At 48.0% G+C, this 12,242-nt stretch overlaps 1 protein-coding gene across 1 annotated transcript; it reads left to right on the top strand.

The window, feature by feature from the left end:
* Nucleotides 1-1,305: 1,305 nt before the first annotated feature.
* BLOC1S2 (biogenesis of lysosomal organelles complex 1 subunit 2) lies at nucleotides 1,306-10,241 on the top strand. The gene is made up of 5 exons (XM_056120669.1): nucleotides 1,306-1,398; nucleotides 2,118-2,234; nucleotides 6,771-6,890; nucleotides 8,034-8,138; nucleotides 9,765-10,241. The coding sequence occupies exons 1-5, from the start codon at nucleotides 1,344-1,346 to the stop codon at nucleotides 9,794-9,796; spliced, it is 429 nt and encodes a 142-aa protein (XP_055976644.1). The 5' UTR covers nucleotides 1,306-1,343; the 3' UTR covers nucleotides 9,797-10,241.
* Nucleotides 10,242-12,242: the final 2,001 nt, after the last annotated feature.

The following is a 12,242-nucleotide window of genomic DNA, read 5'->3' as shown; positions in this document are numbered from 1 at the left end:
TTCCATCAAACACACCCCAGTCACCTACACTCAGGAAACAGCTATCATAGATTCAGATACCAAGAGTGCACAGGGAGACTGGCTCTGAGAGCCAGGGTGCAGGACTGTGCAGGCAGGAGCCCAGCATCCCTGGCATCTCTCAGTCCCCCAGCACTGAGAAGCAGGAATAGCCCCCCAAAGTGCAGGATCTGGCCCTCAAATCCATAAAAAAAAAAAGAAGAGTAGTTTTCAAGATACACAGAGAAGCAAAGCCAGGATACAAAGTCTCATGGATAAAAATCCTTAGACTCTGGTGCCCCCAAGATGCTTTACTGAGGTCAGGGAGATAGTACAGAGGTTAAGGCACTTGTCAGACGTGGGACTCATGTGGGTTGGATCCCCAGCACCACATGTGATTTCCTGAGCACCACCAGGAATAAACTTTGAGTTTGAGCTAGGAGTAAGCCCTGAGCACAGCTGTTTATGGCCCCCAGCCCAAAGAAACCGAGAAACACTTTATCAACCGAGAAGTAGAGGAAAACCTGCAGTTTAAGGAAAAGGGGACCAGATCATTGGCTTTAACCAAGAAAGCTGGAAAAGTGAGAATTTCAGCTCAAGAGTTAATTCCTGAAGGCTTCCTAAAACCTGGATGAGAGAAACCATCTTAAGAATGATGAGTCCAGGATAGGGAGCAGGCTAACAGGTCTGGGGTGCAAGCTTTATTTGGTGTGTGTGGTGGACACACCCAGCTGTGCTCAGGGGTTACTCCTGGCTCTGCACTCAGGTATCTCTCCTGGCAATGCTCAGGGAATCGAATGCGGTGCCCAGGATCAAACTCGTGCAAGGCAAGCGCCCTATTCGCCGCACCACACCTTCAGTCGACCTATGGGGGTGCAACCTCTGCATGCAGAAGCCAAGATCCCCTACGGCACCTGGCCCACGAAGCCCACGAGGAGCAACCCCTTAGCACCCAGCTAGGCCCAAAGGAAACAACCAGGGGTTCCCTGCTCAGCTTTTGGGGACTTTGTGGAGTCTCTGGGGTGGGGGGGGTAGTGTCCAGTGATCGGGTCTTACTAAACGAGCGACCCCTCCCTCCGTGCCAAACGAGGCGACTTTGGATAACGATCCAATCACTGCCTTTCTGAGCTTGCATTTAAGCTGGGAGTATAAACGCTATGCCCCGGGATGCAGCTTTTTCGCTCGCAAGAGGCGGCTCGCAGGGTCAGGACTGGGCTGAGAACCCGGGACGGATGACCCCGCGTGGGGCCCGGAACCCGGGGCGAGCGCAGAAGCCGGGACAGACAGAGCGCGCGCAGCCCCGGCGCATGCGCGGGCCTCCGCACCGGAAGTCGCGCGGGTCGGGCATGGCGGCGGCGGCCGAGGGCGTCCCGGCGGGGCTGCGGGACGAGCCCACCCGAGGTAGTTGGAGTCCGTGGGGACCGGGTGGCCGGGGGGCGGCCTGGAGTCCCCCGGGGGCCTCGACGGCGCCCAGGTTCACCGGCGTGCCGGGGCGTGCCGGTGGGAGGGGCGCTCGGGGCGGCGGCCCGGCGGGCACGGCCGCGCGGGTGGGGGCGCTGGGCCGGGGTGTCGGGGGTCCGAGTGTCCCTCGGGGCCGGCGTGTCCCTCGGGGCCGGCGTGTCCGGGGTGTCGGAGCATCCCTCGGGGCCGGCGTGTCCGGGGTGTCGGAGTATCCCTCGGGGCCGGAGTGTCGGGGGGTCCGAGTGTCCCTCGGGACCAGCGTGACCCTCGGGGCTGGCGTGTCCGGGGGCGTCGAAGTGTCTCTTGGGGCTGGCGTGCCCCTCGGGCCGGTGTGTCCTCGGGGCCGACGTGTCCCTCGGGGCTGGCGTGACCCTCGGGGCCGGCGTGTCCGCGGGGCTGGAGTGTCCGCGGACGTGGGGGGATGGAGGCGCACAGGGTCAAGGGCGTCCCGGCTAGAGGGAGCTGGAATAACCTGGGGGTGGCCTAGGGTCCCCCCCCCCCCCCCGCGCCTCGGCGGTGCCCACGGGGGGGGGGGGCGTGCCGGTGGGAGGGGCGCGTGGCCGGAGTGTCCCGCGGGGCCGGGTCTCCCAGGGCTGCTGGGGTAGTGGAGCCGGCGTGGTTGGACTGGACTCTCACTCCGGCCCTCTGCCCACTCCCAGACGATGCTGCGGTGGAGACGGCCGAGGAAGCCACGGAGCCCGCAGAGGCCGACATCACAGAGCTCTGCCGGGACATGTTCTCCAAAATGGCAACGTACCTAACCGGGGAACTCACAGGTAAGGCGGGGAGCCTTGTCTGCCACCTGCCCCGCCCTGGGGGGTTTCTTGCCCCCGACCTGTCAAGCCTTGTCTGCCACCCGCCCCGCCCTGGGGAGTTCCTTGTTGGAAGGTCCTAGCCAGCACCCCAAACACCCCCAGTGCCATCCCTGCCGAGAAATTAAAGAATTTTTTTTCCCTTGCCATGCCCAGTGATGCTCAGGGCTTACTCCTGACTCTGCACTCAGGGATAATTCCAGGTGGGATCTGGGGACCACATGGGGTGCCGGGGAGTGAACCCTGGTGGGCCTCATGCAAGACAAGTGCCTTACCCCACTATGCTATCACTCTGGCTTGGCACACAAGAGTTTTGTTGTCATTTTGATTTTTGGGCCACACCTGGCAATGCTTAGGAGTTACTCCCAGCTCTGCACTTTGGTATTACTCCTGTTGGTGCTTGGAGATCCATCTGGGATATCGGTGATCAAATGTAGGTCCCTCACGTGCAAGGCAAATGCCCTAGTGGTTCTGCTAGAGCTCTGGCCCCAAGAATTCCTAAGAACTCTGACTGGCCTGCAGAGAAAGCACAAGAGAATCTATCAGCAGTGATGTTGTAGGGATGGATGGATATACCTTGGGGGAGGTATATTTTGAGCGGGGATGCAAAGAAATGACCATAGAGGGAACAGGACCAGTGAAGGAGCTAGAAGCAAGTAAGTATATTTGTTGTCATTCCTGTGGTCAGGATTGCCCGGTTGCACTAGCAGTGTGAGGGTTTAGGTGGTGTTAGGCAATCCCTGATTTAACCCAGTGAGTGCCTCAACACCGGCAAGGTATGGGCTCTGCCACTCACGCCCCGAAAGTCAATGCTTGTACCTGGGGTGCGGAGAAATTAAGTTGGGCAGTGAGACATGAGCTGCAGACCTAGGAACCACCTGGGTTGGTCTGAGATTTGATGGATCCACCCTTTGGGACATGATGAAGTGTGAGTCCAGTGCGTGATTCCAGATATGGAGGTGAGGGTGGGAAAAGTGAAGTCTTGTCTTAGTAGTTTAGTATTTGGTTTCACTTCCTCAGGAAATTGCTGCGAGCTAAAGTAGGAAACTAGAATGTATGAGAAAAGGCCTCATGCAGTTGAAGGGCTTGTGAGTCTGATTTATCAAACTGATTATGCATACACACACACACACACACACACACATTTCATGTATTATTTCTGACCAAGACAAAATACAGATTTTTGGCTTCTCTCTCTTTTCTTTTTGTTTTATATCTATAGGGCCTGGCAGTGCTCAGGGCTTACTTCTGGTTCTGCACATGCAAGACAAGTGCCATTTTCTCTCTACTATCTCTGGTTCCTCTTTTAAAATCTGAAGATTCAGCAATCTTCTGGGGCTCTAGTACCAGGCTGACTGCATGCACAGCATCCGCCTTCACCCTTGAATTCCCTTTCCGGCCACTGGTGTCAGTGCCTTGATTCATGGTTCTTGTATTTCCAATCTCTTCAACATTGGTCAAGCAAGTGAGAGAAGCTTGATGTTACACTTTTCCAGGCACAAATGGTTTGTTTGTAACAAACCTATTTCTTTGTGGAAGTGAGTCATTTCCTTCTGTCTGATATGTGCCTCCCTGGCTTGCTTGGCACATTTGCCTTGTCTTGCTGGGTCCCAGGTATTTGCATGTGTGGCCCGGGTGTGAGAGAGACGATTTCACAGCGAGAGTTTTCAGTGATTCAGATGGAAAGTAACATAAGCCTGTGAGGGCGAGGAGGCTGGGAAGGAGAATTCTGCTACCACAACAGCAGAGAAATGGGGTTTATAGGACTTGGTAGAGGGTCTTGTGGGATGGGCGCGGCCTAACCTGTGTTTGAGGTTTTGAGAGGGAAGTTGGCAAGGGGAAACCATGTTTAAGGTGAAAAATACTTCTGGTTTGGGCTTTGGCTGACTTTCAGTATTCCTGGAAAGTGACCATGATCCGGACACAGGGGACAGGTAGGTGTGAGTGTAGGACACAGGAGGAACAGATCTGGGAATCACCCGCATAGGGTTGTGTAATTGCAGGCGGTTGGGGACAGGTTTATGCCTGGGAAGAGCTTAGAGATGGACGGAGAGTCCTGATGTGAATCTTGGGAAACAGGGTAAGTGGTTTGTTTTTCATACTAGTCCTTAGCAGATTGTCACTTCCCTGTGACTGGCTTTCATACTCAATGCAGCTGCTGTTTTGAGGCTGAAAGGAAGCTTAAGTAGGCCTGGAATGCCCAGGCATGAGCCACCCATGTAAACATTATTCTTGTGTCATTGCAGAGAAGTTAAGGACTCAGAGAAGGGGTCTGGATGGGAAGGATCTGGTGTAGAAAGAGCCATTAGGAGGAGACTAGAGAATCAGTGGAGCACAGAGTCATGTGTCAGGGTCACAGAGCATCACGAAGAGTGGGAAGTCTGGTAGATACTGTGGAGAGGTGTAGGGAGCTACTGGCTGAGACTGCCACCACCTTAGTGGGTAGGAGAACAGTAATGACCTTGTCATTTCTCTGAAGGGTGGGCCAAGGGCCAGCGTTTGCACAAGACAGTGGTGAAGTAGAGGAAGCCGTGAGTGACAACCTTTATAATTATTTATTTTTAATTAAGGCACTTGTATACAAAGTTGTTCATGACTGGATTTCAGGCATACAGTGTTCCAGCTGCCTTCACCAATATCGCTGTCCTGCCATTGACCCCAGTTTCCCTTTCTGCTACCCCATCAGTCTCTATGACAGGCACTTTATTTCTTGGTTTTTTGATTTCTGGGCCGCACACCTGCCATGCTCAAGGGTTACTCTTGCCTCTGCACTAAGGAATTACTCCAAGTGGTGCTTGGGTGCCTGGGATCGAACCTGGGTTGGCCGCCGGGTAAGGCAAGTACCCTACACCTACTGGACTATTGCTCTGGTCCCTAAATTCATTTTTATTTATTTTTTAAGTTTAGGCACTGTGGTTTGCGATATTGTTCCTGATAGGGTTTCATGCATGACGCATTCCAGCCTCCCCCCACCCTCCACCAGAGTGACCATTTCCTTCCACTGTTGTCGCAGCGTTCCCCTCCCCATGCTAACCCCGCTTCCCTCCCTGTGGTCTGCATCCTACTGAAGACCAGTTCTCAGTTTTTGTTGCTTTTGTTCATTTGTCACTCCCCTACTATCTTTATATATATATATGCATATATATATATATTCTGCGTATGAGAGATCATTCTGTATCTGTCCCTCTCCTAACTTCACTCAGCACGACACTCTCCAGATCCTTCTACGTAGCTGAGAATTGCATGATTTCATCTTTTCTTACTGCCGAGTAGTATTCTGTTGTATATATAGTTTCTTTATTTGGCTATCTTCTTGGGCCTTGGGTTGTTTCCAGATTTTGGCTATTGTAATTTGTGCTATATCGCACAGAGGGGTGCAGATGTATTTTCTCAATGTTTTGGGGCTCCAGGAAGTGGAATTTCTGGGTCATATGAAATAAGCTTCTGTTTTATTTAATTAATCTTTGGTTTGTGGGCCACACCCAGATATTCCCAAGGCTTACTCCTGGTTCTGCACTGAGGAATTATTCCTAGCAGGACTTGGGGCACCATTTGGGATGCTGGGGATAGAACCCCGGCTGCCTGCTCTACTGTCTCTCTGACCCTAAGCTACTATTTTAAAGGGGTTAGCAGTAAATCACTTTTGCTTTGCTGAACAAATGATAAGCATTGCTGAGTAGGGGAAATAATTTTGGGCTGGAAGAAACCTGATTATATTTCTAGATGGATGGTGCTGGAATGTAGAGAGTTTGAAAAAGCCGTAGAAAGGAGATGGCTGAAGTCAGCTCCTGAAGAGGGGGGCGAGTAGAGGAGAGTTGTTTTTTTGGCAAGAAAAGGAACACTTCTGTCTCTTAGGGTGGTATTAAGGTCCAGAGTTTAGATGTGAGGCAGAAAGGCGGAGAGAATTTTAAATGGGCCTGACTTTTGGGAAAACTGCCAGAGAGGCTATTTGCGTTCAGTAGGGACAGGGAAGGGAATTGAGGAGTGAGAAGCAGGCAGATGGTTTGAAAGTCAGTGCATATAATGCAATATAGAATCAGACTAATAAATGAGTTTCTGAGCCTAGAGATGGCTTAAAGGGCCAGAGCACACCTCTGCCTGTATGAGCTCTGGTTTAGCCCCCAGCACCACGTTGTCCCCTCAACAAAGCTGGGAGGGACCCCAGGAACATTTCAGCATGTGCCTCCTCCCCCCCGCAAAAAAAAAGTTGCTAAAAAGGATGACCTAGTTGACCGACATTTGCAATTCCTCAGATGATGTGTTTTTTTGTTTGTTTGTTTGTTTGGGGGCCATACCAGACAGGGCTCAGGGCTTACTCCTGGCTTTGTGCTTAGGGATCACTTCTGGCAGGGCTCAGGGTACTGGGGATGGAACTGGGTAGGCACCATATGAAGGTAGGCACCCTACCCAGTATACTGTCTCTCTGGCTCCATAGAATTTCAACTCCAATGACTTAAGACAAATATCTTAAAAACATCACATCTCCTGTTTATTTTAAAGCTACCAGTGAAGACTATAAGCTCCTGGAAAATATGAATAAATTAACCAGCCTGAAGTATCTTGAAATGAAAGATATTGCAATAAACATTAGTAGAAATTTAAAGGACTTAAACCAGAAATGTAAGTAATATGACAATTAAGCATGTTGTATTTAATGTTCTTTTGTGCTTCGGGTCATGGAGAAGGGGTGGTTGAGATACCTTCCCTCAGGCACATTTGTTTTTGGGCCACATCGGGTGATGCTCATTCAGGACTTACTCCTGGCTCTGCACTGAGGAATCACTCCTGGTGGTGCTCAGGAACTGTATGGGAAGCTGGGATCAATCTAGGTTGCTGCATGCAAGGCAGATGCCCCACCCATTGTACTATCGCTCTAGCCCTCATTTTCTTTTTTGAAATTTAAATTTTTTTTTATTAAGACACCATGATTTTCAAAGTCACTCATAATTGAGTGTTTGGTGTACTGTGTTCTTAACAAAGTAAAAGTTACTTTCTTTCATTTCAAGCATTAGCTTGAGTGGTATGGTTATTTCTGCTTCTGGATCTCTTTTTGATTTTATTGCTGGAAAGAGGAGGCAGAGTAAGGACATCAGTTTCCAGTGAATGAATTTAACAATGAAACCCAGAATGAGCTACTCTGTAAACAAAATCAGAACATCTACCCATGGGAAACACTAATTTAGAGTTGTAGATTATAGGTTCTTTTCCATTAACTTATAATTATGTTCCTTGTCTCTAGAATACTTTTGGTATAAAAGTACTCAAGAAACTGAATTAGTAATGGAAAGATTGTTTGAGGAACAAGGACTTTATTTTTTGGGGATTGGGGGTAGGGCCACACCCAGCGATGCTTAGGGGTTATTCCTGGCTCTACACTCAAGAATTACTCCTGGTGGTGCTCAGGAGACATTATGGGATGCAGACCATCAAACCTGGGTTTGCTGTGTGCAAGACAAGCACACTACCTGCTATACTATTGCTCTGACCCCAAGGAACAAGGACTTTAAAAGAGGGAAATTGATAGATGAGAGATTCTTTGTCTTGAATTGTTCCTGATCACGGTCCTCTAAACTGTCTGCCTTGCAGTAGTTGAGAATCATATTACCCTCCTTCGCCTGTCAGGCAGAGCTGGAGAGACACTGCTCTTTTCCACTTTTCTCCAACCCTGGTTGATGCTGTATAAACATTCAAGCTGCCTTTTTTTTTTCTTTCTTTAATTCCAGTTTGGGTGGTAGGGTTACAGTACTGCCTTTGTTTTTAAAGATGCTGGACTCCAGCCTTATCTGGATCAAATCAGTGCCATCGAGGAGCAAGTGGCAGCTCTGGAGCAGGCAGCCTACAAGTTGGATGCATATTCAAAAAAACTGGGTAACTATTTTCATCTGTTTCATTTTGATAAGATAATCCCATGGTCAGTATGACCTTAGGTAAACAGGAAGTTTCTATTTGTGGTGTGACTATAAGTCATCTGTTTTAATCTTCCCCAAACTTAGTGAGTAGTTTCATATTTATAGTAATAAAACTAACTTTTCCTGAATATTCAGAGTTGTGTTTTGTTTAATTTTTTTTTGGGGGGGGGGAGCGGGAAGCAGCATGCCTTTTAGTGTGCAGGGCTTATTTCTGGCTCTGCACTCAGAGATCACTCCTGGTGGGATTTGGGGGACCATGGGGTGCAGGTATTTAGTTCAGGTTGGCTGCATGCATGCCAAGTACCCTACTTGCTGTACTATGTCTTTGTCCCCCACATATGTTGTTTTACTCCAGGGCTGGAGCGATAGCACAGCGGGTAGGGCGTTTGCCTTGTACGCGGCCTACATGGCTGACCCGAGTTCGATTCCTCCGCCCCTCTCGGAGAGCCCGGCAAGCTACCGAGAGTATTCGATATGCCAAACACAGTAACAACAAAGTCTCCAATGGAGACGTTACTGGGCCCGCTCGAGCAAATCGACGATCAACGGGAGGGCCTTTACCTTTACCTTTACCTTTAATCTTTAGTTAGTATATGATTTTAGCCTCATCCTGTAGAGTAGACATGATCATGTGACTTGCTAAAGGGTACAGAGCTTTAGGAAGTGTGGCTATTGCCCCAACCAAATCTGTTTGGTTAGTAAGGTCAGGCTTTCAGTTGTGGTTCAATATGCTACCTCACTTTTATTTTTTTTTTGTTTGCTTGATTTGTGGCCACACCCAGCAGTGCTCAGGGTTTTCTCCTGATTCTGAGCTCAGGGATCACTCCTAGTGGGCTTGGGAGACCATATGGGGTACCGGGAATTGAGCCCGGGTCAAATGGCAGGGCTCAAGTGAAGCCCCTGGAGTACAGGGGATCGTATGCAAGGCAAGTGCCCTACCTTCTGAACTTCTACATAAGTAAGTGCATTTAAGTGCATCTTAAATAATGTAGAGAAGTACTTTAAAAACAAAACAAAACAGTAAACAGACCGGTGAGGTAGCTCAAGTGGTAAAGCACATGGCCAGTGTGTGTGAGATTCTAAGTTTCATTCTTGGCTCCATATTTTACCTCCTGGAAGAAGTTTGGTACCTATTGAAATAGACACAAGGTATTCAGTATTCAATACTGGCTCTACAGTCAGGAATCACCCCGACTGGGCTCGGGGAACCATATGTTGTATAGGAATTGAATCCAGGTCAGCTATGTGTAAGGCAAGTGCCCTACCTGCTGTACTGCTGCTCTGGCCCAAACCTAATGGAATTAAAAAAAAATAGCGTAGGCAGCTTTAAATTGGCTTACATATACTGATTTAAATACCTTTGTAAAGACCAGGCTTTTAAAATATGACTTCGGGACCAGAGTGATTATACAGTAGGTAGGGCATTTGCCTTGCATGTGACTGACCCAAGTTTGAACCTGGTACCCTAGTGTCCCCCAAGCCTACCAGGAGTGATCCCTGAGCACCACCAGGTTAGCCCAAATCCCCCACCGCCTCCATCTTCCTCTTCCCCCAAAATGACTTAATTCCCTTCTTTCCCCGGCAGAAGCCAAATACAAGAAGCTGGAGAAGCGATGAAAAACATATAACTATGGGACAAAGTCTTTTTTATTGTGGAAGAATGCTTTCTAAGATGTGAATCCGGAGGTTGATGAATTGTCAGAATTCCTTGAAAGGAACCTGTGCTGTCGGCCCCAGAGACATCCCGCTGTGGGAGTAAACTGGAGGATGGTGGCTACTCCGAGCTGCTCCTGGGGCAGTGTCCCTCACACCTCAACTCCTCACCTTTTACTTGAATGTTTCATCATCCATTCAGGACAGGGAGTCTCAGTTCAGGATAAACCTGGGCTTGCCAGTAGATCAAGTGAGGGGACCTGTTTTCTCTGGTAGTGGTTGATTACTACTTTATTTTCTTAAAAAGCTGAGTTTTGAGTTACTGTGTTAAAGTTGTTTTTTCCTATCCACGATGCTAATGTATTGAAAGCTGAGAAGATTGTGAATTAAAAAAAGGAAGCAAAACAAACTTGTTCTTTACTCTTTATTACCTTCTGAGTCTCCGTTACTTGCTTTTCTAAACTTGGCAAACAGTAGATAGATGTTCAATAATTCTAGGCTGAGTCTTCTAGATTGAGCAGAACCAGTGAAAGAAGTGTTACAGAGAAGAGTGGTTTGTGTGATATCTCCCTTCTCCATGTGACTCAGAGGGAGAAGAATAACATCCTTGACATGGTGGAATCCCTCTTGGAATTGTGAGAAAGATAACTGTATTGTGTTTGCATTTGTTGGGTGGGGAGGCTGAGCTGCTGCTCATAAAACAAAGTATTTCATAAAATACCTTCCTTTTTGGGTCCAGAGAGATAGGGAGGAGGGGAGAGGGTGCTGGTAAGGTGCTTACCTTGCATGTGACCAACCACATCTGACCCTGAGTGCTGCCAGGTCTTACCTCTGAGCACAGAATCAGAGCCAGGAATAGAGCCTCTGAGCACTGCTGAGTTTGGCCCAAAGTAAAAATAGAGTCTTCCTATTTATATGTGCAGGGTCAGAGAGGCTGTTTTTCATTTTCCTCCCAAACTAAAGATAGCAGTGGGTGATGAGATACTAACTTCAGAAGCAACCTCATCTGTGACTGATGCTAACAGCCAGGAAGGATCCTGAGGTCTTTAATTCCATGTCTGGAAGAGTTCTTGCATTTTTTTTTTCTTGCTTCTGAAGCCATCAGTGGCACTTGATGAGGCTAGGGTGCCTGGGGACCATGTGGTGGTGATGGTGGTGGTGGTGGGGGCCGGGGATCGAACTGAGACTCCAGCAAGTAACATGAGTGCTTCTGCCTCTTGAACTAGTTCCCTGGCCCTCTAAAAGAAATCTTAATTCTCTTTCTGTTACTTTCTGTGCTCTGTGCCAGGCCAACGTGGTTTTTCTCTTCTTTGATGGAATACTACCATGGTTCTCTCAATTGTTCTTTCAACTTAACTCTCTACACTGCAGCGGCCAGGATGGTCTTTCTAAAACTTGACCGACCACTGTTCTCTCTCTCTCTCTCTCTCTTTTTTTTTTTTTTTGCATTTTGAGTCATACCTGGCATTGCACAGGAGTTACTCCTGGATCATGCACTCAGAAATTACAACTGACAGTGCTCAGGGTTCCATATGGAATTCTGGGATTCGAACTGGGTCGGCCTCATGCAAGGCCCTACCCGCTGTGCTATCGCTCCACACCCTCTTTTCTTACATTAGACTCCTTCACTGATTTCTCATGAACTCCTTGAAAACACCAAAACTTTATTTTACTTAGAAACAATTTTTTATAAAATTCACTTTTGTATTTCTGAGGATGAACTAGTGTAATACAATTTCCGTTTATTATACCAGATTTGAAATATTTTGTATGGCCATCCTGACAGACATTAGTATCGTGTGTGTGTGTGTGTGTGTGTGTGTGTGTGTGTGTGTGTGTGTATGAGAACCTCTTCTTAAGGTACAGGACAGGACTTGCATCCTAAGAAGTGTGTCTCCTTCCCAGTCTTTTACCCTTTAATGTTCTTGTTCCATTGGTTGTTAGGGAGTATGTTTAATCTCTCTGATTTTTCAAATATTTCTCCTGAGGTTGAATGCTAATTTTATGTCATCGTGGTTGAAAAAGATATTTGATATAGTTTCTATCGTCATGGATTTGGGATTTATTTGGGCGCCTAAGATATGACCTAGGGGACTATTCCTGGTGTGTCTGAAGAGAATCTATGCGCCATGGAGCAGTGTTAGGCTCCTATTGGAGCCTGTGCGGCTGTAACCACTAAGCTGAGCATCCTTGCAAGTAGCCTGGAGGTCTTCCAAGGAGACCCTCTTAAAAATAATAAAAAAGAAGAATGTGTCAAAAGTTAAGACAACATTCATCCAAGAGTCCTTTTTTATATTTTCATTTCCTGTTCAGCTACCTTGAGAAAACTTAAATCCTCTTAGGTTAATTTCATCCCCAGAAACTGGAATAGACTCAGATTCACAAAGAAGTTGTAAAGTAAATACATAAT

Source organism: Sorex fumeus, unplaced genomic scaffold, assembly GCF_029834395.1.
Source record: "Sorex fumeus unplaced genomic scaffold, SorFum_2.1 ptg000043l, whole genome shotgun sequence".
NCBI classification, from domain to species: Eukaryota; Metazoa; Chordata; class Mammalia; order Eulipotyphla; family Soricidae; genus Sorex; species Sorex fumeus.
Note: the sequence above shows the minus strand (reverse complement) of the source record. Positions and strands in the feature narration are given on the sequence as shown.

Excerpts from the sequence above, each read along its gene's own strand:
- BLOC1S2 (XM_056120669.1), top strand. The coding sequence starts at position 1,344 with ATGGCGGCGGCGGCCGAGGGCGTCCCGGCGGGGCTGCGGGACGAGCCC. Across the intron at positions 1,399-2,117 it reads GCGGGACGAGCCCACCCGAG|ACGATGCTGCGGTGGAGACG; the intron begins GTAGTTGGAGTC and ends GCCCACTCCCAG. Across the intron at positions 8,139-9,764 it reads TGCATATTCAAAAAAACTGG|AAGCCAAATACAAGAAGCTG; the intron begins GTAACTATTTTC and ends TTTCCCCGGCAG.